Genomic DNA, 23,108 nt, shown 5'->3' with positions numbered 1-23,108 from the left:
ACCCTGCCTGGCAGAGAGGCTGGCAATGTGGGAGACCACAGAGTCTCAGTCCTGAGAATATAATGGAATTAGCACATAATGAAAACCAGAATTGTATTTTCTCTTGCAATTAATCCAAAGTACAGGTGATCTGGGACATGCTTCTCCTGAAGCTCAGCCTTTCCAAACTGGAAAAGATGCCACACAGTTTTGACCCACACATGTTGAGGATCGATGAAAAAGACCAAAGAACTTCAAAATCTGACGTGACTCTTTGTCAGGCTGCAGTGCTGAATTTGGGTTTAGTCACTTCTTTAATCCAGAGCAGGGAACGGAAGTGACACTCGGAGTAAGGAGAGAAACTGTTGTCAGCAGATGGCAGCCTTGGATGGGGCCTGCTCTGCTCCCTGGGAGATGCGTGCTGCTCTGCAGTCCCGGCTTGCTTCATCTGGGAATTGTGGGTGTTTTACTGAATTGGAACATGGGAAGCGAACTGAGCTGAATTTCGAGGCTGCAGTTTAAATACAGGCAGAATAATTTGACAACTACATTGTACAGGTCAGTGTCCTGCAACAATCACTGACTGATTCAACTCCATCTGGAATACAAATGGATGGAGAGCTGCCTGTGCTGTAGGAATTCCCTCTCTTGCTGTTTGAGTGATACAAGCAATAGAGTGATACAAACAACCTAGGTTTTGGATCAGGAAAAAATATCATTTATGCAATTCAGTTTTCCTCCCTAGTGGATTGTGAAGTCACTTTGCTGCAGTTTACCAGAACCTCTTCCAAACTCCTTCCACTGGGAATGCCAGCAGGATGTGCATTTCTTACCAGCAGCACCAATAATCTCATGGCCAAACTGGTGATGCCAGCAGTGTATCTTTCTTTTTCTTAAATGTCAGAAAATAGAAGACACAAAAATAGTGTCTCTAAGGAGCTTGGATGTTATTCTAGAAATGATATCATTTTTGCAGGTACTATAATGTGGATTGAATGTCCAGTGATGGGGCTAAGGACACCTTTTTCAAACATGTTATGTGAGCAAAGTACAGTGCTTAGGTAACTGCTTTTTTGTGCTTCTAGGATTCACCAGGCTCTTAAAGTTTTATCAGCATCTCTTCAGTTCCACTGGTGGGGGATTTGTAGCTGGGGGAAGGTGGTGTGGCTAAAACTGCAGGCACAGCAGTGACATGGGCTGGGGATGTTCTTCCTGATGGATGAAAACCAAAATAGTTGCAGCAAACTCTGAGCAATTCATTTCACCTGGACTGTGCCTGATGCTTCCTTAGGAGCTGAAGGAATTTGCGTTGGTGCTGCAGGCAGTGCAGGAACACAAATATATGCAGTTTTTTCAGAGATGCATTTTATTTGTGCATGGATTGTAGCCCCATCTACAAGATGGGGCTACAAGAACACTGTTGTGCTCTTGGAATTAAGAACAAAGATCTTAAGGATTTTTTATGTTATCTTCTCTGTTTTTAACTGATATCAGCTCCAGGTGGCTGGCAGAATCTAATGGCACTTTATCTGTCCAGTCATCACCATCTTTATTATTATTTTTAAGGTTATTATTGTTATTGCTGTTGTTATTCCCAGAGTATCCCCTGGTTGGGTTTCAGCAGGCCATGCTGGGAGGGCCTGTGGGCTGTGTGGCACAATGGCTTCAAATAACACCATTAGACTGAATTTATTTGCAGAAGCAGAACAGAAACTTTATTGTTAGGATACAATAGAGCACCAGCAGAAAACAGGCTTGGCATCTCTGACCCAGCGAGCCAATGCTCATGTACAAAGGCAGAGCAAATCTAAGGAAAGACATTCTTGGATACATTCTTGTGATTTGGGAAAGTGAAAGGCTCTTTATCTCAGCATTGGCCAGTGTGGAGGCTGCACGGGGTCCACATGGAGCTTTGGTATTTCTTTATTAGAATCTCTTGTCACGGGTAGAACCAGATCTTGCATCTTCTTCCGCGCCAGAGCGACGTCTTCCACTGCTCCCAAATGCTGTTGTAGGGGGAATAAAAAAATTAAATAGGGAACAAAAAACCACTAAGGCCCTGCCAAGACCCTGAGGAGCTGAACTATGAGGTCGTGTTTGTTTGTTTCCTCACAAGATCTTTTACATATCAAAGGCAGAACTGCCTTTACATCTTATCCACTTTCCCTCCTGGTCCTCATCCAGAAACCTTAGGAGTGCACATCAGACATGGATTTGGAAGCATCTTGTATGTTATGTGAATCAGCAGAGGAATGACTCTTTGGGACATTTGGGTATTTTAGAATCCCATGAGGAGTTCATGCAATCATTTTGGAAATCTACTGGTTTCAAAAATGCACATAAAATAAAGTACTATATTTTTATCTCTACATGATACAGAACATGCTCATTGTGGGGAGAATGGAATCTGTGGTAGTAAGAAGAAATCTGAACCTAAAAGGTTTATTTAATCCTATTTTGCCTATTCATTTCAGCCCCTCATTAAATAAAAATATTTCTTACCATCCTTGGGGTTCAGTCCTGACAACCTGTAGAAAAGAAATATTTGATTAATGACTGTTCCTGACCCTGTTCCTTGAAACTATTGAACCATTTAGGAATTTATGTGGATAGCCAGGATTTCACACAGCTGCTCTCAATGGCTGGTTCTGAGGTGTGTTGTTACTAGAGGTGGTGCTAAGGTGCTTTCAGCTTCGAAATCCACCCCTATGTACTTGAAAGGGAATAGGAACAGTGGTCAGACCAGTTCCTTGTCCTGAGGTGTCTCCTTATACTGCTCCTCTCCTCAAAATGCCTCTTCTAGAAACTACATAAAGAGCTGATTCCTCCTCAGAAATCAAAAGTAATTCAATGTATAGATCAGATATGAGAAATGGGCATGAAAATGTAGATTTTACTGAAGTAAGCTGGAGTCAGTTCCAGGCTCTTTTCTAGCTGGGGACACTGGTGTGTGAGGATGAATATTTTCACCTCTGTGGACAAATGGAGAAAACCAGGAAATACTGGGAGCAGGTTTTTATAGGTTGTCTCAGGCTGAAGGCTCTAATTCCAGTGCAACCAGAGGATTAAGTGAGATATATATATGGGGCCTGATGCCTTTTGTAATTCATCACGGTCAAAATGGTGACATATATATTTTCAAATCCTCCACACCACCAATGTACAGATTTAGCTGGAGTTACGGCAGTGCCGGGGGCTTTGCCGGGCACCTGCTTTGCCAGTGCTCCAAAGGCTGCGTGTGCAGGGAGCGTGACTGGGCACTCCGGAGCCAGCCCGGCCGCCCCAGCTGCCGCTGTGTGCTTTTACCCCTACTGCTCATCGGGGGCGACAGTGACGTACTGCGAGTCCTGGCCCTCCAGCAGGTGTCGGTACGTGGCGATCTCCTGCTCCAGGCGGCTCTTGATGTCCATGAGCATTTTGTACTCCTGGTTCTGGCGCTCCATGTCGCAGCGCAGCTCGGCCAGCTGCTCCTCCACGCCCGTGATGAGGACCTGGATCTGAGCCAGCTGTGCGCAGTAGCGGCCTTCCGTGTCCCGCAGGTTGGCCTCCAGCCCAGCTTTCTAAAGTGCAGTAATGTCAGAACAGGTCAGAATGAAGTTTGTCCCACGGAGGGGGAGTCGAGGAGAGGTGAGACAGCGAGGGAGGAAGGGGACAGTGTGAGGCAGTGCCTCATGGTGTGCTTGGGGCAGCTCCATACCATGCTGAGCTGCGACTGGAGCTCGATCTCCAGGCCCTGCAGGGTGCGGCGCAGTTCTGTGATCTCTGTCTTGCCAGTCTGTATCTGCTGGGTGTGGGTGGCAACTTCACGGTTCAGCTCATCAGTCTGAAAGGAAAAACAACTGTAAAATCACATACAAATGTATAAAAAAATCAATAATTTTGAGAAAGGGAGGTAGGGACCTGCCAGGGCAGTAATGCTGAGGCAGTGCATTGCTGTGCTGTTCATTGGTGTGACTGTACCTGAGTGAAGAACCAGGCCTCAGCATCCTTACGGTTCTTCTCAGCCAGAGCTTCATACTGTTCCCTCATCTCAGCGAGAACTCTGGTCAGGTCGATGCCAGGAGCAGCATCCATTTCCACGTTGACTGTTCCACTCAGCTGGTTCGAGTACTCTTTCATTTCCTGCGTGGGCAGCAGAGAGAGGACACAAAATGATCAGCCTCTCTCATCTCACACTGCTCCTGCCCCCAGCAATCCCTGCTGTGGTACACAGTACCTGTGCTATCAAGTATCACAGATGGAACACACATAAAACATTTATCACATTTACTCTCTCGTTGCAACAGCTTCCCTATCTCTGTGTACTCATAAAGGACACACGTATTTACACGTAACTTACAAGTATGTTTCATTTACAAGAGATAAATTCCAAAGGGGAGTGATCTCTGTGCACTGCCAGGACTCTCACCTCCTCGTGGTTCTTCTTCAGATAAGCCAGCTCCTCCTTCAGGTTCTCAATCTGCATCTCCAGGTCGGCTCTGGACAGGGTCAGCTCGTCCAGGACCCGGCGCAGGCCGTTGATGTCGGACTCCACGCTCTGGCGCAGGAACAGCTCATTCTCATACCTGCAGTTCAAGGGAGAAACAAGCACTGGAACGTCTCCGAGTTTGTATTCGATAGAGCTATAAAATGATCACATATGGGAGGAACAGTGGACTGTAGATGATAGCGATTTAGAAGTGTAAAAGCAGTAAAGCTGTTTTTTCCAATATCCAGCTATGGCATAAGGAAGCACAGACAAAGCCGTATGATTTTGTTCTTGAGGAGGACACGACATTTCACCTTGCAGAACCTAATACTGACTATCAGCATCAATAGAAACATTGTCACACAGGACAGGAGTTTTGCAGTGTCCTCCCAAATTTGTACAGGAAAGCACAGGTGGGGCAGGGCTGCCGGGGATGCAGGAGGGAAAACAGAAACCTGCAGGTGCATTGCTGCAGGGAAGGCAGCTGCACATGGACCTTTATCATCTGATGTACTGCTGAGCCTGGAAAAGCCCCACCTGACTCTAAATTTCGGACTCCAGCAGAGAAATGCTGAAGCCCCACAGCAATCTCTTCCTGCCACTCAGTTCCTTCTACATGAAAATCCCACCTATTCCTGTCTTCTTTCCCCTGTGATTCAGACTAGTAAAAATATTTGAGTGTCACCAAAAAATGAAGACACGGGCTATAACTGAGCAAACAGCTCAGTGATCTGAATACTGTGTTCTGTCAGGTTTATGCTCTGAATTGGTCCTTCATCAATGGATTCTGCTTGCCAGGATGTTTTGTATCTGAAGTTACTAAAGAAAAAACTGTTTTGAGAGAGTGACAAGTAGAGTGAAGACAAATGTGCTCCAGGTGAACTTACTTCAGTCTAAAGTCATCAGCAGCCAGCCTGGCATTGTCAATCTCCAAAATGACCCGGGAATTGTCAATGGTAGCAGCAAGGATCTGGCAATTGGAAACATGGAGAAAAATTCCTGTGAATAATGGTAAAATATCTGATCCACATTCCATGAGCAAACCAGAGGGCTGTGATACTCTGTGCAACATGGATTAGAACCATAATAGGGAAATGTGTTTGTACTACACCTGATCTTATCTGCAGCCAGGTGAATTATCTTTCCAGCCTTTGAGGCCTACCTGTCACATTCTTTACTATTTGATTCCTGAATAAATATATTGATAATTCTAAACACATTTTGCTAACTTTTACTGCAGTCATTTTAATTTCAACAAACATCACATTATCAGGACAAGATATTTGTTGTTTAAATTGAGAAGAGGCTACTCTATTCTGCTAGAACGCTCAGGACCTCAATGTATTTGGGATGAGGAATTAACTACTTCTTTTGTAATTATTTTGAAGACATGGAACTTGCAGTTCCATAATTCTCTTGCCTTCTTATAATTCTTCTACATATGAATGTCATACCTTGTCTCGGAGATCTTCAATTATCTTGTAGTAATTGCTGTAGTCACGGGCGGGGCTGGTGGGAGCTTGTTTCTTATACCAGTCTCGGATTTTCACTTCTAAATCTGAATTGGCCTCTTCCAGGGCTCGTACCTTGTCCAGGTACGAAGCCAGCCGGTCATTCAGGTTCTGCATGGTTATCTTCTCATTGCCAGAGAGGAGGCCATCGCCGCCAACAAAGCCACCACCAAAGTCAAATCCTCCACCAAAGCCAGCGCCGCCGCCAAAGCCAGAGCCCCCTCCAAAGCCAGAGCCCCCTCCAAAGCCGCAGACTGCCCCCCCTCCAAAGCCTCCCCCATAGCCCCCGCCAAAGCCGCAGGCTCCTCCTGAAGAGGAGACGTACCTGGCCGAGGAGATGGAGACACCCCGGCCGCCGGAGCCGCCGTGGATGCTCGGGGCCCGGCGGGTGCTTCCGACGCGCACCGAGGACAGGCGAGAGCTGCTGCCCCCGGCGCCCCCAAAGCCACCCCCGTAGGTGGAGGAAGAGCTCATGAAGGAAGTGGCCATGGCTGAGGCAAGAGAAGGAGCAAAGGTCAGTTATGCAGCCTGGCAAGAGAAGACAGCCTGTGCCTTCACTGCCCCGGTGCCTCTTTTATATCCTCATGATCGGGTGTTGGGAGACAAACCCCACTGCAGCCCTCCCTCCAAAATTCCTCCTCCCTAGAGGTGAGGCCAACTGTGATGACATTCCTGACAAGCAGTGCTGGCAGCACATCGCAGGGGCTTGGGCTTGGGGTTTCTTTTTTTAATTAAACAAAAGGCATGAATCAGATGATATTTTTTCTTCAGGCTATAGTTCTGAAACTTGGAGTTTACTTCTCTGACATTTAAGAATGGAAAAACAAAGTGAGTTCAGCCCCACCCACTTACCTATTTACAATGCTCACCACGGCTACCTTCAGAAAATCAACTTTTTCTAAAATTGAGGCTTAAATAAAATTCTCCTTTCATTGAAAAATGTACAATCGTCTCTTCATCTCACTGTTATTCCTTATTTTCTATCTGTATTTTTTTCCCCTTTAAAATTTTGGAATTGAATTAGAAATGTTCTTATTCTTGATTTTTTTCTTTGAACTAATATTTAGATTTTGGAGTCTGAATTTTTATTACAAAAAGCATTGTGAGGAACAATCAACATCCATCGGTGTGCAAGGGAGAGTGGAAACAGTAAATTTATTAGTCATTGTGAAATAGTCCAGAAAGGTAACGCAGATTGAAACAACTCAGTTAAAAGAGTAAATGTGGGAGGACTAAGATCCTGTTACTTTGGAAAATGTAAAGAGAATGGGTTTAAGATAACACTGTTCTGATAGCAATACATGCGTTTAATGCCAGTGTGCACAAGGAAATGGAGAAGTATTTGAAAATAAGGCTTGAGAAGCACTCAGAAGAGGGACCTTAATCCTTCATTTAAGGCAGGAGTCTGAAACAGAAACACATTATTGAGCTAATAAATTGCCAGTGAAATTCAGGAATTCAGTCATCCAGCCCTGCTCACCCTGCAGGGCAGGCAGATTTGGGCGGTGTGTGAGGAGGCTCGCAGGCTGGCTCTGGGCACGGCCACTCACTCCAGGCTGAGCAGAGCACACGGGTGGGTGTTCACTGCTCTGGAAACATGTTTCAAACTGAACCTGGCCCTTTGCCACAGCCCTTCAGTTTTGCTGCTGGGCAGATTAATGGTCTGTGTACCTTGCCAGATCCCTGTGTCTCCAAGGGTTGGTGGCTCACGAAACAAGTTCAGACAAGCCCTCCTGAAGATAAAAAATTGTCTTAAAGACCCCTGTAATCAATGCCCTGAAGTGTGTGCACTGCCAGGGGGTGTGCAACCGATAGAGCTCACAATAGCAAATCACATTCCCTTAAAAAACCCAAGCAACAAAACACCACAAAATTGAGTTGGAAACTTTGGGGAGTTTTCATTGAGTCTTCTTTCACTCAGGTGTGATAACTCCTTTGGAAGGTCAATGGTGAAACACACTTTGCTGCTTTCTAACATGCCCCAGGCGTCATGCTGGATCAGTATCAGATGAACGCTTTCAAAAACCAGATAGCAGATTAAAGCTGTTTCTTTCTGTTGAATATTTACCATTGGGAAACAAAATAAATCAAGCAGCCAGTACAGATCATGGCCCATAACATAATTTAGACAACGATTTCTACAGCATTTTCTCCTTACAGGCTGTACAGGGAAATAGAAGCCAATCACTTGCTGAAGTGAAAAAAGAAGAAAAAAAAAAAAGGCTCTTTCAAGCTTATTCCTCTATTCTGGTCTAACTACCTTTGCTCAGAGGTTCCTTATCCAATGACACACGGACTCACCCTTTGCACAGTCTAAGAATTGTCTCTGTGGTACCTGAACTTCTTGGTTTGTCATCTTCCACAGAGCTTTCCTGGAAGACATTCCCTGACATGTCTGTGCTGCACAAACTCTTTTGTTTCCTCTGCTGTGGGATTAACGGAGCTGACACAGTCCAGCCCCTCCTCTCAGGACAGCAAGTTCCAGTCAAGCAGCAGCTTGTTTGTCATCTCAGTGATCACTCTATGAGTGATAAAACCATCACTCAATGGAGATATGACATGCCTTTAGAAAACACTTTTTTTCCTGAACCAGACGCTAAAATTATAGTGTCTGAGTGATTTATATCAAACATTTTACCAAAAATCCTTCATTGCCTTACAGATACAGGAAAAAATTAGTAAAATTATAAAATAAGAATAGAACTAAGCTACAAAAACAAGAATTCAGGATTTTTATAGCTTGCATTCTTGAAGCATGAGAATTTCTTGTCAGACATGCACATTTGCAGCTGGATAATACCAGAAATCCGCAACAGTGAGCTCCCACCCTGACTGGTTTTGTCACAAGAAATCGCTATCAGGGAATGGGATTTGTTAAGATTAAAAAACAAACCTGGAGCTGTTTGTTCTTTCATGTAGGGAGGTTTCCAGGTCTCGGTGTTGTAGGGAATAACTTTGGTACAAAGCATCTGTTAATGTGTCAGCAGTCAGCAACTGCCTGTACTGAATTGCACAAGATCTTCTTCTCCTGGCTCTTCCAGAAGTGAACCCCACAAAAATGGGTGAGCTCCTGAAGGATCCCCTTCTCCCCATGTGCCTCTCGGGCCACTGTTCCCTTTGATTCTGCCCATCTTTCTCCCTGTTCTCCCCATCTTGTCCCTTTGTCCATGTCTTTTTGACTGTTCTTCTCTCCTGTCACAGTTTTCCCCTGTCAGAGTGAAGCCACTGCTTAATGCCACCACACTTCATTCCAGAGGCTGTGCTGGGATTGTCGGTGGCAGTAATGACAGCTGATGTTGACAGGTCACCTGAGTCACTGCTGAACCAAACCCACGCACCAGCACCCTTGGATTGAAGAGGATTGCCCCACCTTGAGAGAGGAGGTCCAGAGCTTGGGGTGCTCCGAGCCATGAGAACACTCTGTTGATCTGCTGTGAACATCTAGTTGTGAACAAGGGATCGTGGACATTCCCCAGGGCCAAGGAGAGAAGTGCTGAAGGATTTTATGATGCCTTCTGGAAAGACAGACTAGCAAACTGAACTCTGGGGGAGAGCAGTGTTGGGATACTTTCAGTCTGGGCATATCCCTGTTTTCATTCCCCCGAGCTGTGGAGCAAAGTGTGCCTCTGGTAACAGCAGGAGCTGGGAAGGTGCTGGTTGGGCTGGAGCCATGGTTTGCTTTTAGCACGATCCCTGAATTTTCCATGGCTGTCAGTTTGGTAGCAAATAATATCAGTGATTTCTGGGCATTGGAACTAAAAGTGGTTCCACTTGGAATTTCAGCTAGGATAATATCCTTGCAATGGCATGGGAGGTACGTGGGCTGAAATTGGTGCTAAAGGTTTGTAAGCTCTGTGTGAATGGGGAATGGAAGTGAAGAATTCTCCCAACTGTGGCTCACCCCTGTGTGCTCCTGCAGGAATTATCTACAAGCCAGTATTTTACTTTGGATTTTACCCTATGAAACATCTCCCAGCTCCTGCTGCTCTCCAGAACCACTTCCCATCCCACTGCCCCTGCTCTGCAGAGTGCACAGCATCGTACTGAGAAACCCAGGTCACTCTTGTGTCCCCCTCCGAGGGGCTGGGGATGCCACTGCCTCTGTATGCCAAGCTCCTCCCAGCAAGAGGAGCCAGCAAGAATCAGGATGAAGCCCAGGCTCCCCACACTGAGAGCACTCTCAGGGAGGTTGGCTGGCTAATTCCTGCCTGAGTAAAGCCAAACTTCAGTGAATTTTCACAAAGAAGCAAAGATTGCAAGAATATCATCTTTATTTGAGTAGATGCAGCGATTCAATACATGCAAAACCTAGCACTAATTGTAAAGCTAACCCAATTCGCATCTTAATCATCACTAAGTGACTTAATCTGCCTAAACTTTGTGTGGCCAAGAACCTTCTGTGCTTCAACAGTCATTTCCAGCAGTTCAGAGTGATTTCTCCATCTCAATCCACATGTGTTGTCTGCTTTTTCTCAGTTTGCAGATGACCTTTGAAGGACCTTCAGTGCTTGTCTCTTTTGTCTGCAGTAACATGGAGAGAAAGAACAGCAATTATTTAAGCCCAGCTCACACAGACCACTCTGTGATGGGCGCTGAGCTTGGCTGGGGCCTCTTCTCTCATTCCCTTCTCTCAGAACTTTTCCTCTCCATCGCCTGGATTTGACTCATCCCTTTTATGACACTGCTGACCTCTAACAGCTCAAGGCAGGTTTTACTGGCATGTTCCTGCAATTCCCCCGAGCTGGCCAAGCTTCAGTTCCCGTGTCCTTTCATCTGGGGAAATGATTAATTATTTTGTGCTTTACTTAGCCTTTACTGTAGCAGAGTCTGAGATGTTTTTCTGATATCTGACATATATTAATTGCTGAAATTTGTTCCATTCTAACTAGAGACACCATTTGCTACTTTTTTTTTTCGGTGACAAATTATGCAGACACCAGTTTCTAGAACAGACACAACTACCAGTTATGTGGTTGTAGAAAATAAAACTTCTTCTGAAAGAGAAAGAATTCTTACCGGCAGTTCCTGAAAGGGAGCCAAACATCCTGTGGAATAAAGAGAACAATTAAAAGGAGAGTTAATACATCAAATGCTGCATGAGATGAGGATGGATGAAAGCAAATTGTCTATCAATCAGGTACACTGTGTGCAGTCAGGGAAGAGATGCCCATCTCCCTGCCCTCCTTCTCAGCAAAGGACAGGGAGCTGTGATAGGAAATATATTTTTAAACTGCATGGGAAAAGACATTATGGAGAAGAAGTAACAGAGGAAACAAAAACCTTTCAACCCTGCACAATTTTTTTCCTCCTTGAGGAAGATTGTGAGATGAGATTGAGCTGTTCTCCCATGTGGGAATCACTCAGTGACTGCCTTCACTTCTCTTCCCAGTATTTCCTCCCACACCGATTCCTGTTGGGTAAGAGTTCTCCACCTGGTAACAGGGAGTTTATGGGAATTTGGTATTAATTTTTATATTCTGTAAAACATTATTAACTGCACTTTTCCTGACTGTGATGTAGCTGATCACTTCAACTGTTAGTTGCAATTAATCTACTGTGCTGAGTGTCAGTTCCCCTTCCTGTTTGGAATCTCTTTGAGGTCGCACTTCATGTAAATGGCAACTGTAACATGTCTAGCTCCGCCATGGTCCAGAAAAATTAGTTTGTTAAAAATTGTAGAACTCCAGGAGCATTTAATTGTGTTTACCAAGGTGCTGTGGCAAATGAGCACCATGACGTGGTCAGACTTAGGCTGGGCAAAAGGTTCTTACTGGGACTCCTGGCCTTCCAGGAGCTGTCGGTACGTAGCAATCTCTTGCTCCAGCCGAGTCTTGATATCCATGAGGATCTTGTATTCGGTGTTCTGGCGCTCCATGTCAGCTCGGAGCTCAGCCAGCTGTGCCTCGATGCTGCCAACCAGCCCCTGGATCTGTGCCAGCTGCGCGCCATAACGCGCTTCCGTGTCGGCCAAGGTGCCTTCCAGCGCCGCTTTCTGTCAGGGCAAACCACAGACAGGAGAGGTTGCTGCCAGTGCAGGACTCCGTGTAGGGAAGGAAATGTGGGTCCTTTTCAGTGAGGGGTTGTCAGGCAGTGCAAATTCTGACATACCATGCTGAGCTGGGACTGCAGCTCGATCTCCAGCCCTTGCAGGGTGCGTCTGAGGTCAGTGACCTCGGACTTGCTGCTCTGCAGTTGTTCGGTGTTAACAGCGACCTCACGGTTCAGCTCTTCAGTCTGAGACAGGGAAAACCGTACGTGAGAAATGTGGGGGGCGTAAGGCCAGCACAGCATTTTTCTGTGTGTTTTTATAGTCATTTCTTTAATGGATTTTTTTGGTTAGTGTTTGTACAATACGGAGGGGTTTTACCTTGCTGTGGAACCAGGCCTCAGCATCCTTCCTGTTCTTCTCAGCCATGTGTTCATACTGGTCCCTCATATCTGCCAGGATCTTGGACAGGTCAATGCCTGGAGCAGAGTCCAGTTCAACGCTGACTTGACCGGCTACTTGCCCTCTCAGGGTACTCAGCTCCTGTAGGGAAAGGCAGAGGAGACAAAAGTGGGTACAATTGTAAACTGTAGCCAAATTGTAAAACATTATGAACCTTCTGTCCTTTCTTCAAGGGCTAAGGCTGACTGAATCCCCTGAGATACTGGCAGGAGGGATCCCAATCTACACAGGAATCTTTTCCTCTCTGTTGGAGAGCCCAGGGCAATCCTGAGGGACTCCACATCTCCACAGGCTGTTTTTCTAGTGCCACTTTCAAATGTGTTTCTTGGGGCTTACCTCCTCATGGTTTTTCTTTAGGTAGGCCAGTTCCTCCTTTAATCCTTCAATCTGCAGCTCCAGGTCGGCTCTGGACAGGGTCAGCTCATCCAGGACACGGCGCAGGCCGTTGATGTCGGCCTCAACGCTCATGCGCAGACCTTGCTCAGTCTCAAACCTTAAAAAAGCAAAATGAACCCATTCAGGTTCACTAATTACCCAGCCCACAAGAAACACAGTATGAATCTATCTGGGTTTGTAGGATTTATGGTGTAGCAAATGTCATCAAGCATTAAACCTTTCTCCCCATATTCCACATCATGCAAAATTTTCAGTGGTGCTCTTAGCAAGGACATGAAGGGTTGAACTGCAAGCACAGGATCAAACCAATATTCAGACAGGGGTTTTAGGGGCATTCCATTCCTGTTTCATTGCCCTTTGGCTCGACAAGGATTTTGTCTACTCATGAGATCTTCTCCCTCTTAGAAATTACTTGGTTTTGAAGTCATCGGCAGCCAGCCTGGCATTGTCAATCTGCAGCACAATCCTGGCGTTATCAATGGTGGCATCAAGGATCTGCAAACAATGAGAGCTCATTACTGAGGCTGAAACAACTGTTATCAGCTTCCCTGCTGTGCAGATAAGAGTGAAGAGTCTATTTCATCTGTAGCTACAGAAAATAGAGACATAGGGCAGGATCAATGATCTACAGCAAACACATCACACAGATTTATCACATACTTCTGCCAGGATTCTGTTTTGGACACATCCTCGTGTCTGGTGTATGAAGTGGCTTTATGCTGAAGTTCCACAGTGAGACAAAACTACATGCTGGCTGAGAGGGAGAGAACTTTGAGAGACCATCTTTGATCACATTTTTATTTCCTAGAAACCCAGGATAGTGTTTATTGATTATTTTAATACATGATGAAAGCCTCTGAAGGAAATTTTATTTAGAAGGAATCTCTGTTCAGTTTTACCTGGAAAGCATGTATTCTATGCCTGCCACTTCGAAAACTCAAAAGGTCATCCACAAATCAGCTGTATGGTTTCCCACCCCTAACTAAGGGGAGCAAAAGAAAGGAGGGAAAAGAATACTGGCAGGAGGAAATCCCATTGCCAGTTCTACCATCAGCAGAGCTCAGATTTTGAATCAGGAGCAAATGTGGATAGGTTGTAGCAAGGAGAAGCAACCTGTGTGGGAGCGGTCATGAACTCTAGGCTGAACTCAGAAAACTAAACCTCAAGTTTTCTTTCTTTTATTTACATAGTTAATCAGCTACTCCCTGTGTTATGCAGGGTGTGTATCACCTCAGCAATCTGTTATCAGGTACCCATGGGCTCTTGGGGCAAATCCTGCATTTATATATGGGATTGATTACTTCATATCTGCTGTTTCCTTTTTTCCTAAGCCAAATGTTTCAGTTCACTTAATTCCAAGGTTAAGTATGGGAAATGTGAAAAAGAAATTACTCTAAACCCATTTTTATTTTCATTGTTAAAGCAGTATGTCTGGGCCTCTGAGGGTTTTCAAGCTCTGTGGCAGGTGAGAGGTTGCAGAGACCAGCAGGTTGCTGTCACTGCTTGGCTGTCATTACATATTAGTTTATATAGGGTCGTACATACATTAACTGGTCATATGTGTGTGCATGAGCAGCATGTGTATAAACATATGCTTTGTTAAAAGCAAACGTTATCAGACTTCAGTACTCGGCCATCCCCCAGTGACTGCTTTTTACGTCCCCTTGGCTAGCATTTAGAAAAGTAGATAATTCCATATTGACATTTACTTTATCCTCCCACCCATTCCTTGCATTTACATCTCATCTCCCTCTCCTTCCCAGGACCTGCAATGCTTTGTAGGGGTTCCCTAAGGAACTTTTTGAGTTTTTATGCTTCCTTTGTAAGTGGAAATCTAAGATGACTTTTGATAAATATTAACACCTACCTTGTCTCGAAGGTCTTCAATAGTCTTGAAATAAGGGCTGTAGTCCCGAGCTGGGCTTGGTCCTTGTTTTTGGTACCAGTTTCGGATTTTGGTTTCAAGGTCAGAGTTTGCCTCTTCGAGCGCACGCACTTTCTCCAGGTAGGAGGCCAGGCGATCGTTCAGGCTTTGCATGGTTGCCTTTTCATTTCCCGAGAGGAGGCCATCGCGGCCCAGGCCACCCGCATAGCTAAAGCCGCTGCTGAAGCTGCCTCCGCCATAGCCACCGCCCAGGCCGCTTCCCAGGCCAGAGGAGACGAACCTGGCAGAGGACACGGACACACCTCTGCCACCAGAGCCCCCGTGGATGCTGGGGGCCCTGAAGCTGCCACCGAAGCGGAGGGAGGAGGCGCCGGGCCCCCCCACCACGGAGGAGCTGGTTTGCCTGAAGCTGTAACTGGCCATGGGGAGGAAGAGCAAGGACCCAACCTAAGCTGCACCTCAGCGATTCGTGATCCCGAGGCAGGAGAGTGCCCTGCTCCCCCACCGCACCGCTTTTATGCCGGTGACAATGGGAGTTGTCTCCAGAATGTGTTATCTGAGACCCATGGAATTTATCAGCCCTAAGCCTTCTGCCAACACGGCGGTTCCCCTTATTGGTCAGTGGCTGTGGAGTGGGCTGTTTCCTTCCCCAGTACCTCCACACGCGGGAGGCGATCCCCTCCCCCGGACCGCTGCCGCTTGAAGCAAAAGGTGGGATTTGGAGGAGGCGGCTCCCTACCGAGGGAAGCGTTCCTAAACCTGGTTAGACTTTACCTACGTGGAAACAAGGGGTTAGGAGCGCACCCACTGCGGCCAACGCCGCGGTCAGAGCGGAGTCACACAAAGCCTTGTTTTAACAGAGTGATTCAGCCTGATAACAGAGCTTGTAAGGAGTCCAAATGGTGAACAATGTGTGTGGACCTTCACGTTCCCACCCCTCTGTTTCCCTCATTACCCTTGTGAAAATGTCTTCTTTCAGAAAGGAAGTTTTCACTCTTTCTGTCTTTACTCTCGGTTCCATTTGGGCTAACAGAGAACGTGCTGTGTCTGAGAGTCTGGTTTTCTACAAATACAAGAATCCTCCATGGCTGTACCTGTATTAGAGAAAAGCAGTGACATCCCTGAGTACCTGGGGAGTGAGCAGAAACAAGTGTCTGATTACACACTGAGTCCTTTGATTGCTACTGAAAGAGACAAGCAAAGAGGAGAAACAGAATCACTTAGTCTTCTGGTCTTTGAGAGTCATGAAAATGTTATTTCTAAAATTTTCAGGTCCTCTATTATCCAAGACAGATTTTCAAAAACTGTCGTTACTGTGAGCTCTTCCCTGAACATCCCTAACACACATGGGGATACTCAGAGCTTTCCTTCCATTCTCTTTCTTTCTCATTCCCTCCAGATTCTGTGGAACTCCTCAGAAGTGTTTTGGAGGAAGGAAGTTCTGGCCTGGCAGCACTTGCAGCTCCTGGGAGCAGACAGGCCTTTCTATACCCATGAAAAATGCTCCAGGTGTTTCAGGCTACACAATGAGCTGCACTCTCTGTGTACAGAGGTGTCAAACTGCGGGGCAAATTCAGGGAGGGAAAGAGCAAACAGCAAATGGGCGGCCAGCCAAGGCACCTGTATCACCAGGCAATGAGGAGGCTGTATCAGAAGGAGGAATTCTGCAGTACTCAGGTGTGGGATATATCACTGGATACGCACAGGATATGTACCACGCTTCAGCCCCGGGACACCACAGCAGAGCTCTTCCCTCTCTGTGCAGACTTTGCCTTCCACAGCTCTCCATCCTGCACTGCAGGGCTGTGCAGCCTTTCCTCACAGGCCCAGGGATGCTCCTGCTGCCAGAGACACGCCAGTTCCTTCTGGAGACCTGAATGTCCTGTTCAGCCCTGGGTGGGACAAACCTGCCCAGCCAGTAACTGCTCCAAGGGCTGTGAACAGATGAAATAGTGCTGTCAGGAGGTGATGAGAGAAAGCAACTGGAGAACAGTTATTTTTTGTTAGATATTAAAGTCCATAGTTAGAGTGTAAAGAGCACCAGTGCATGTGCTTTTCTTCACTGAGCAGAAAAGCAAGAAGCTGAGAGGACAATAAATACCAGCATGTTCTGTTTGAGATCTATCTCCTGGTGCAAGGAGTGGTGAACATCTGTCCCTCCAGGTACTCCTTCAGCATTCCCTGGACTCCCATATCAGGACCTCAGTGCAGTGTATTTTTGGGTTTTGCATAATAAAAAGCTCATCTGTGACGCTGCATAATATTTTATGATCCAGCTCATGAAAATTGGGATCTGGAAGGCTTCTGGATGCCCTCTGCAATATCTTGAGTAACAGCATCAATCACAATATATTACACTGTCAGAATATTGATCTGGTACTGCAGGCAGGTTTGGGTTTGCATGGGCTTACAGGGAAGAATCTCCCAAAGAATGAATTTCAATTCTTAGTGGCAGTTTGGCAGAACAGCTGAAATGTCAGGAAGAAGAAAGGCTTGGAACACACAGTCAAATGGATTACTCTGATTTATAACACCAAATACAGCATAAGCCTCTAGTACCAAATCAATCCCTCACACGGCATTTTTGCTAAAACTTTAATTCTAAATATTTAAACTTTTCATTTCTGTTTTACCTTAATGGTTGCATGTGTTTATTTTGGTAGGGACTCCTTAAGGTGAGAATGTATATTTAAATGCTTGCAAAAGCCTTCAGTATGGCAAGCTGAAGAAGGTGCTGTTAGCATTCAGTGTAAGTCTCTTTTTCTCCCAGTACTATCAACCTAATTTATGGTAAGGTCAGCTTTTTCCCAATAAGGAATGGTCAGCACAGGGAATTTCCCTTATCTGCACCTTATCAGAGGGGAAGGGAGACACATTTTTTCAAGCAGAGTCATCCAGACACACCCAAGCTCCTGGCTAAGACCTGGATCTGCTTTATTTTTATCTTCTCTGCTTTGCCAGTCACTGCTGCTTTATAAAACCATTCATATTATTTCAGGGTAGCTTTATTAATTGTCCTGTAAACCCTTTTTTTTCCTTGCCCTTGAGGACATTGGTATATCCTCCTCTCTTTTCACATCCTGCTGAATTTGCTTCCAGGGATAGCTAATGCAGTTACACTTTAATGAACTTACTGAACATTTTAAGCAACTGTGTTGGTGCCTGCAGTTCCATGGATGCATCTATGGATGAATGAGCAAAGCCAATTTATTATTCCGGATTTACCTTTTCAATTTTAACTGTTTGTCCCTTTTGGTAATTCTTCCTTTCTGTCTTTGCTTCCATCAATGAAAATGTGCTGCTTTTTCACGTGCATATTTTGAGTCTCCATCTCTTCTCTTGCTCATATGAACTTTTTCCACCCTCCCCACTGATCGTGTCACGGGCCCTCTTAAGAACACAGCTTGGGATGTTTTTCTCCCCTTTTGAAGACCAGAGACATGAAGTATTTGCAGGTTATTAATTCAAGCACAAAATTTTCTATTTTTTCTTTTAAACTTCCTTGTGGGAAGAACTAGTGACAACAAGCTCTGATTTGCAGCTGGTAGCAAGGTAACTGCAGTTATGGTTTGCCCAAGATACAATTCTCAGCTGTTTGGCTTTTACAGCCCATCATATTTTTTTTTTTTTAAACCTTTAAAACCTGGCATTGCCATATATTCCCTGAATGTGCCAATAGATTGCGAGACAAGAATGCTGCTGTGCTGAAGAGGCAGGTCCCAGCACATGCACACACAGCTGTGTGTGGCTGGAGAAGAGGTTTGGGAAGAGCAGAGCAACACTGGGAATTTGCTCAAAATTACTGTTTTTGCAAAATAGAGGGATTGTGGTGAAGGAAATGTGTAGTTTCTGCACTGAAAGAGGTGAGAAACAAGGTTGTGTAAGGGTTTTGTGTTAACAGAAATTGTGAGAGTAAGACACAGGACAAGACACTTCTGTCCAGGGCTCTGGTTTGTTCATAGCAGGACAGAAATAATGGATCAATGATCTGAGCTGAACTGGAATCATTCCTGCCCAAGCTGCAGTGCTCTTGGGGCACAGAATTTAATTTCTCAATGATTGCCATTTATAGAACAGTTAAACAGATTGGTATGAGGAAAATAAATAAAAGATCCTCCTGAAGAGCTCAAGCACTTTAACTGGGAGCAGTGTAAATACTTCACAAATCCTTGAAACTGGCTGTGGTGTGGAAATGCTTCATTATTGTCCTTGTTTCCCTAGAAACATAACTAGCTTTAAACTCCTGACTCCTCCATCATTCCAGAACTCTAACGATAAAGCAAATCAGGGAGTAAAGTACCTGAGACAGGAAAAGAAACCAAATTTTCTTATAATGTGATTAAAAATTGTGTGGGAAGAAAGGCTCAGTTGGGGCACCAAGCCCTAGGGAGTGCAAGTCAACTCACTGGATGTGTTTTCACACTTCCTTTAACCTGTTATCTGGCTGGTAAATCTCAGCAAGGTATGATTGGGCTGGAAACTATTATTTGAGAGTCAAACATCCAACTGACAGGAGGATGTGTTCCAAAAGTCAGGTTTCTGCAGGCAGCAGCAAAGGCAGCGCAGGGGCCTCTGCCAAAGCCCAAGGGACTGAACCTGTCCCAGGCTCGGGAGCGGTGGCTGTTGGACACTTGCCATGGCCTCTGCACGCTGCACTGAGGGAGCAGGCCTGGGGCTATCCACAGGATCTTCCCATACACCCCATGGAAAATTCCTGCTCAAAAATAAACCCTAGACTTGGGAGGGACACAGGGTAGATGGGGCTCATAGCCCAGAGCTGAGCTGTTTTATTCTGTTCCCATCAGTAAAGCATTTGTATGTCTATTATTTATATCTATGTGCTCATATATTTACATGCATATACTTGTATTTATAGACTTGTATATTATTATTTCTCTTGTTAATTTTGTAAGAATATATTCTGATCATAGAGGTAAGCCACAGCTTCCAGTAAGGGCAGAGATTTGACTGTGCAAGCTTTAAACATTAGTTTAAACATTAGTTCTGGATCTAATTAGAAAACAAGGAGCTCCCTTAGTACCCTCCTGGTGGATCTTTGTATTTGGGTTTTCCTGATCCTACTGGTGGCTTCATACTCAGTTTTTCTTGACAGGAATTCTCAGAGCCTGAACATCTCTGGTTGGGCTCAGTGAGAAAATCCAACTGTTGCTCTGTGAGGGCAAGCCCTGCAGCCTCTGTTTGTGGAGCTGCTGCCAGGGAGGCGTTTTTAACACTTGTTCCTCATGGCAACTCTCAGCCCATGGAAACCCCTTTGGAGCCCTGTCTCTGCCTGCCCTGGCTGGTCACACAGCTTTAAGGGAACAAAAGGGGATTTCTCACTGCTTTGGACAGTTTGTGCCACTTTCATAAAGGACTGTGTTACCCATGTTTGTGTGTACCAGGAAAGTCCCTTCCTGGGCAGTCCTGGCTGTTACCTTAACTAAGAGCTGTGGTTTTCCACCAGACTTTCACACCCATATTCAGCTTTATATCTTCCTTTTATTAAAAACTGAGGTTTGTGCCAACTGTCTGTGTTTTGGGCAGCCCACAGCCAGCAAAGCAAGTGACTGAAGTGCTCTCTGAGTGACTTTTCATGCTTTCCTAATGGATTCAGCTTTAATAACTGATAAAAATCTGGTGTCATGTTTTCTAACAGCATTTTTGACAGGAAGGAGTTGTTGGAATTTATTTAAAATCTTTGTGTGTGTGTGTGAGTGCTGTGAACTTTTGGGTACAGCTGTGATTTTCGATAGTCTGACATCAGGCTGTGGGAAAGAACTGAACTGAATTGGGAATGCTGTCAGAAGATGTTGCTTGCTGAGGCTGTGGTAGCTTTGATCCCAGCCCTGCGCGGGCTGGAGCACAGGTGTGTGCAGGGAAAGGTGTTCCCTGGAGCCAGGCTTGGCGGAGCCGCGGCAGCGTGGGCTCCCAAAGTGCTGTTAGGAGTAATTGCAGCGTGCAGAAACCTCTCTCTAGGCAGTGAAACAGCTCTGAGAGTCAGCTCCAGTGCGCCTGAGTCTACGTGTTCACTGTCACTTGTCCTTTACCATGAAATCATGGAATGCTTTGGGTGGGAAGGGACCTCAGAGCTCATCCAGTCCCACCCTCTGCCACCGGCAGGGACACCTTCCACTAGAACAGGTTGATCCAGGTCATGAACACTTCCAGGGCAGGCACAATGTGGAAATACTTAAAGAAATTCCGAGGTTTGTTGGGATTAGCACTCCAAAGTGTTATATATGATGTGAAACCTAACAGAATTTTTACAGAGAGAAAGAATTTTCCTGCATGAATTCTCATACTTACTTAACTTGGCTGCTGTTATTTTTCTTTGTTATGGCAGGCTGGTAAATGTCAGAAACATCACAGGAGCTCCTTTCCTCTTGCTTTTTTGTTACAGGCACAGTGAGTCAGAGTTTCTTTTCTCATTTCTTGAGTTGGTGGTGGGCCGAAAGGGAGATCTGCCTTGTCACCTCTGTGGTTCCATTTCCTTGCAGCCAGGAGTGCCAGAGCCTGGCAGGACTGTGCACAAAGGCACCAGGAGTAGCAGTGGGCTGCTGTACCTGTCCATACCTGACAGCTGCCCTTGCAAACGGAGGCATTGCTGCGGCTCTAAATCCTGCAGGAGTGTCACACTCCTGATCCAGAGCGAAGCCCCTTGGAGAACCCGGTCCACTCAGTTCTGGTTCTTGTCTTGGATTTCTGTCCATACAGCCATTTCACCCTCTTATCTTCATCAAACCTCCTGACAATGTTGGATTGTCCATCTGGAGATGATTAATTTCCAGAATGGATCCACCCACGGGATTTGGGGCCTTGGGAAGCGGGAGCAGCACAGAGCGCCCCCTGCAGGCCCGGCTGTTAAGCACAGCCATCGACTCCAAGGCACGAAATAAAAATAAAAACGTGCCGATTGTCGTATTAATGAATCTGTTCTTTTCTTGTACGAGCCGTGTCCCAGGCCTGACGCTTTAGTTTAATTTTGAGAGTGTTTTGAGCAGTTTGTATCACAAATCCTACTTGTTATTTCTTTAATTGCCATCAGAGGATGCCAGGGAGCCGACCTGAATGGATGGACACAATGTCTGTCACCCACAGGTAAATCCTGTCCCTGGTACGGAGCTGTGGGACACGCCATTGGAGCAGGATAAGGATCAACCACAGCATTCCCTCATGCTGGCACTGCAAACGTGTCCCACCTAAAAGAGAGCAGAAGGGAAGCATGAAACTCGGGAATGTTCCCAACAGGCAGCCTAGAGCACAAATGGCTCCTTTCTGGGATTACAGACAGTCTTCCTAGTTAAACAGTGCCTAAAGTAGGTGTTTGATCCCAAAGTCCATTATAGCTGGCTAGTGCTGAGGGGTTTTGGGATAGTCAGCATTGGTTGATAGGAGAGAGGAGTAAAAGGGATCATAAGGCAGAAGAATATGTTTACTTCCACAGAGCCGAAGAGTCCTGTTGTGACTCCAAGGAGAGGCAGATCTGCTAGGGCTTTACAAACCTTTGTTTCCCATAGAAATAGTTTCTCTGACTCATCCCTTTCCTGCTGTGCTGAGAATTCAGCCTGGATTGTAACATGGAACAATTTGATGTATTTTAAAATAATACTTTGTTATCCAAAATTATGATGTTTTACCTGTCCTGACTCTCTTTGCAAAGCATAGTGTAAGTGTAAAGCTGCATGACAGGATAAGAAATGTGATTTAGGAGGTGTTCAGGGAACAATGAAGCCTCTGAGACCCACCCAGGGTCTGGGGCAGGGCGGCAGTGGAGTCACTCCCCTGCTATGTGGCTGACCCTGTTCAGCAGCTTCCTTAGCCCTGCAAACCAAACACTGAAATGCAGATTTTTCCATTTGAAATTACTGAGATATTTCACCCTTTTCTTCCTCTGTTGAGCCCAAATAAGCTGAGTGTGGTACACAAAGTTATGAAGTGGGGCAGGCTTAGTAACAAATCTTGAGCCTTGCCTGCACCGTGCCATTCTCCATCCAGAGTTCCACACAGCACGGATCTGGGAATGACCCTATGGAATGTAGGAGCACACTCTTCCTTGTGGAATTTCCAGATAGGAGACCTTAACTCAGCTTTTCCAACATGTCAGGAGGAAGAATCCCAATAACTGAGTGTTGGGTTAGTAGAACTTTCGTAGTCCTCACTCATTTCCTGATCTAACCCTTTGCTTTAATCGAACAATATTAGACAGAGCTCTTACCCAGAAGATGGGAAAGGGCTGCATGAATAGGATTGATTTCTTGTTCAGGTACTAGGGAAAAGTGGTTTTGATTTGACAAAATTTTCATGAAATTTTGGGGTTAATTAACCCTAATTTTTCACTTCAACTGCTGACTTGGGAAATGAACTACTTGCACACCTCTTGCAACATATGCTATGAGAAAGGGGTTCCCCCACCCCTTTCTG

The 23,108-nt window shown here is 45.6% G+C and overlaps 2 protein-coding genes across 2 annotated transcripts; both read right to left on the bottom strand.

Annotated features, from left to right (window-relative positions):
* Positions 1-1,667: 1,667 nt before the first annotated feature.
* Positions 1,668-6,486, bottom strand: LOC128819860 (keratin, type I cytoskeletal 15-like). Its single transcript, XM_054000248.1, has 8 exons — positions 5,902-6,486; positions 5,335-5,417; positions 4,388-4,544; positions 3,940-4,101; positions 3,677-3,802; positions 3,319-3,539; positions 2,482-2,507; positions 1,668-1,985 (listed from the first exon to the last, which is right to left on the bottom strand). The coding sequence occupies exons 1-8, from the start codon at positions 6,445-6,447 to the stop codon at positions 1,906-1,908; spliced, it is 1,401 nt and encodes a 466-aa protein (XP_053856223.1). The 5' UTR covers positions 6,448-6,486; the 3' UTR covers positions 1,668-1,905.
* Positions 6,487-10,211: 3,725 nt separating this feature from the next.
* Positions 10,212-15,182, bottom strand: LOC128819845 (keratin, type I cytoskeletal 19). Its single transcript, XM_054000232.1, has 8 exons — positions 14,670-15,182; positions 13,215-13,297; positions 12,743-12,899; positions 12,326-12,487; positions 12,067-12,192; positions 11,730-11,950; positions 10,975-11,003; positions 10,212-10,479 (listed from the first exon to the last, which is right to left on the bottom strand). The coding sequence occupies exons 1-8, from the start codon at positions 15,108-15,110 to the stop codon at positions 10,460-10,462; spliced, it is 1,239 nt and encodes a 412-aa protein (XP_053856207.1). The 5' UTR covers positions 15,111-15,182; the 3' UTR covers positions 10,212-10,459.
* Positions 15,183-23,108: the final 7,926 nt, after the last annotated feature.

The sequence above is a fragment of the Vidua macroura genome, chromosome 27, assembly GCF_024509145.1.
Source record: "Vidua macroura isolate BioBank_ID:100142 chromosome 27, ASM2450914v1, whole genome shotgun sequence".
Classification (NCBI taxonomy): Eukaryota; Metazoa; Chordata; class Aves; order Passeriformes; family Viduidae; genus Vidua; species Vidua macroura.
Note: the sequence above shows the minus strand (reverse complement) of the source record. Positions and strands in the feature narration are given on the sequence as shown.

Coding starts and splice junctions, on each gene's coding strand:
- LOC128819860 (XM_054000248.1), bottom strand. CDS start 6,447: ATGGCCACTTCCTTCATGAGCTCTTCCTCCACCTACGGGGGTGGCTTT. Junction 3,803..3,939: donor AGGCCTGGTTCTTCACTCAG/GTACAGTCACAC, acceptor TTTTCCTTTCAG/ACTGATGAGCTGAACCGTGA. Junction 3,540..3,676: donor TCCAGTCGCAGCTCAGCATG/GTATGGAGCTGC, acceptor ACTGCACTTTAG/AAAGCTGGGCTGGAGGCCAA.
- LOC128819845 (XM_054000232.1), bottom strand. CDS start 15,110: ATGGCCAGTTACAGCTTCAGGCAAACCAGCTCCTCCGTGGTGGGGGGG. Junction 12,193..12,325: donor AGGCCTGGTTCCACAGCAAG/GTAAAACCCCTC, acceptor TCCCTGTCTCAG/ACTGAAGAGCTGAACCGTGA. Junction 11,951..12,066: donor TGCAGTCCCAGCTCAGCATG/GTATGTCAGAAT, acceptor TTGCCCTGACAG/AAAGCGGCGCTGGAAGGCAC.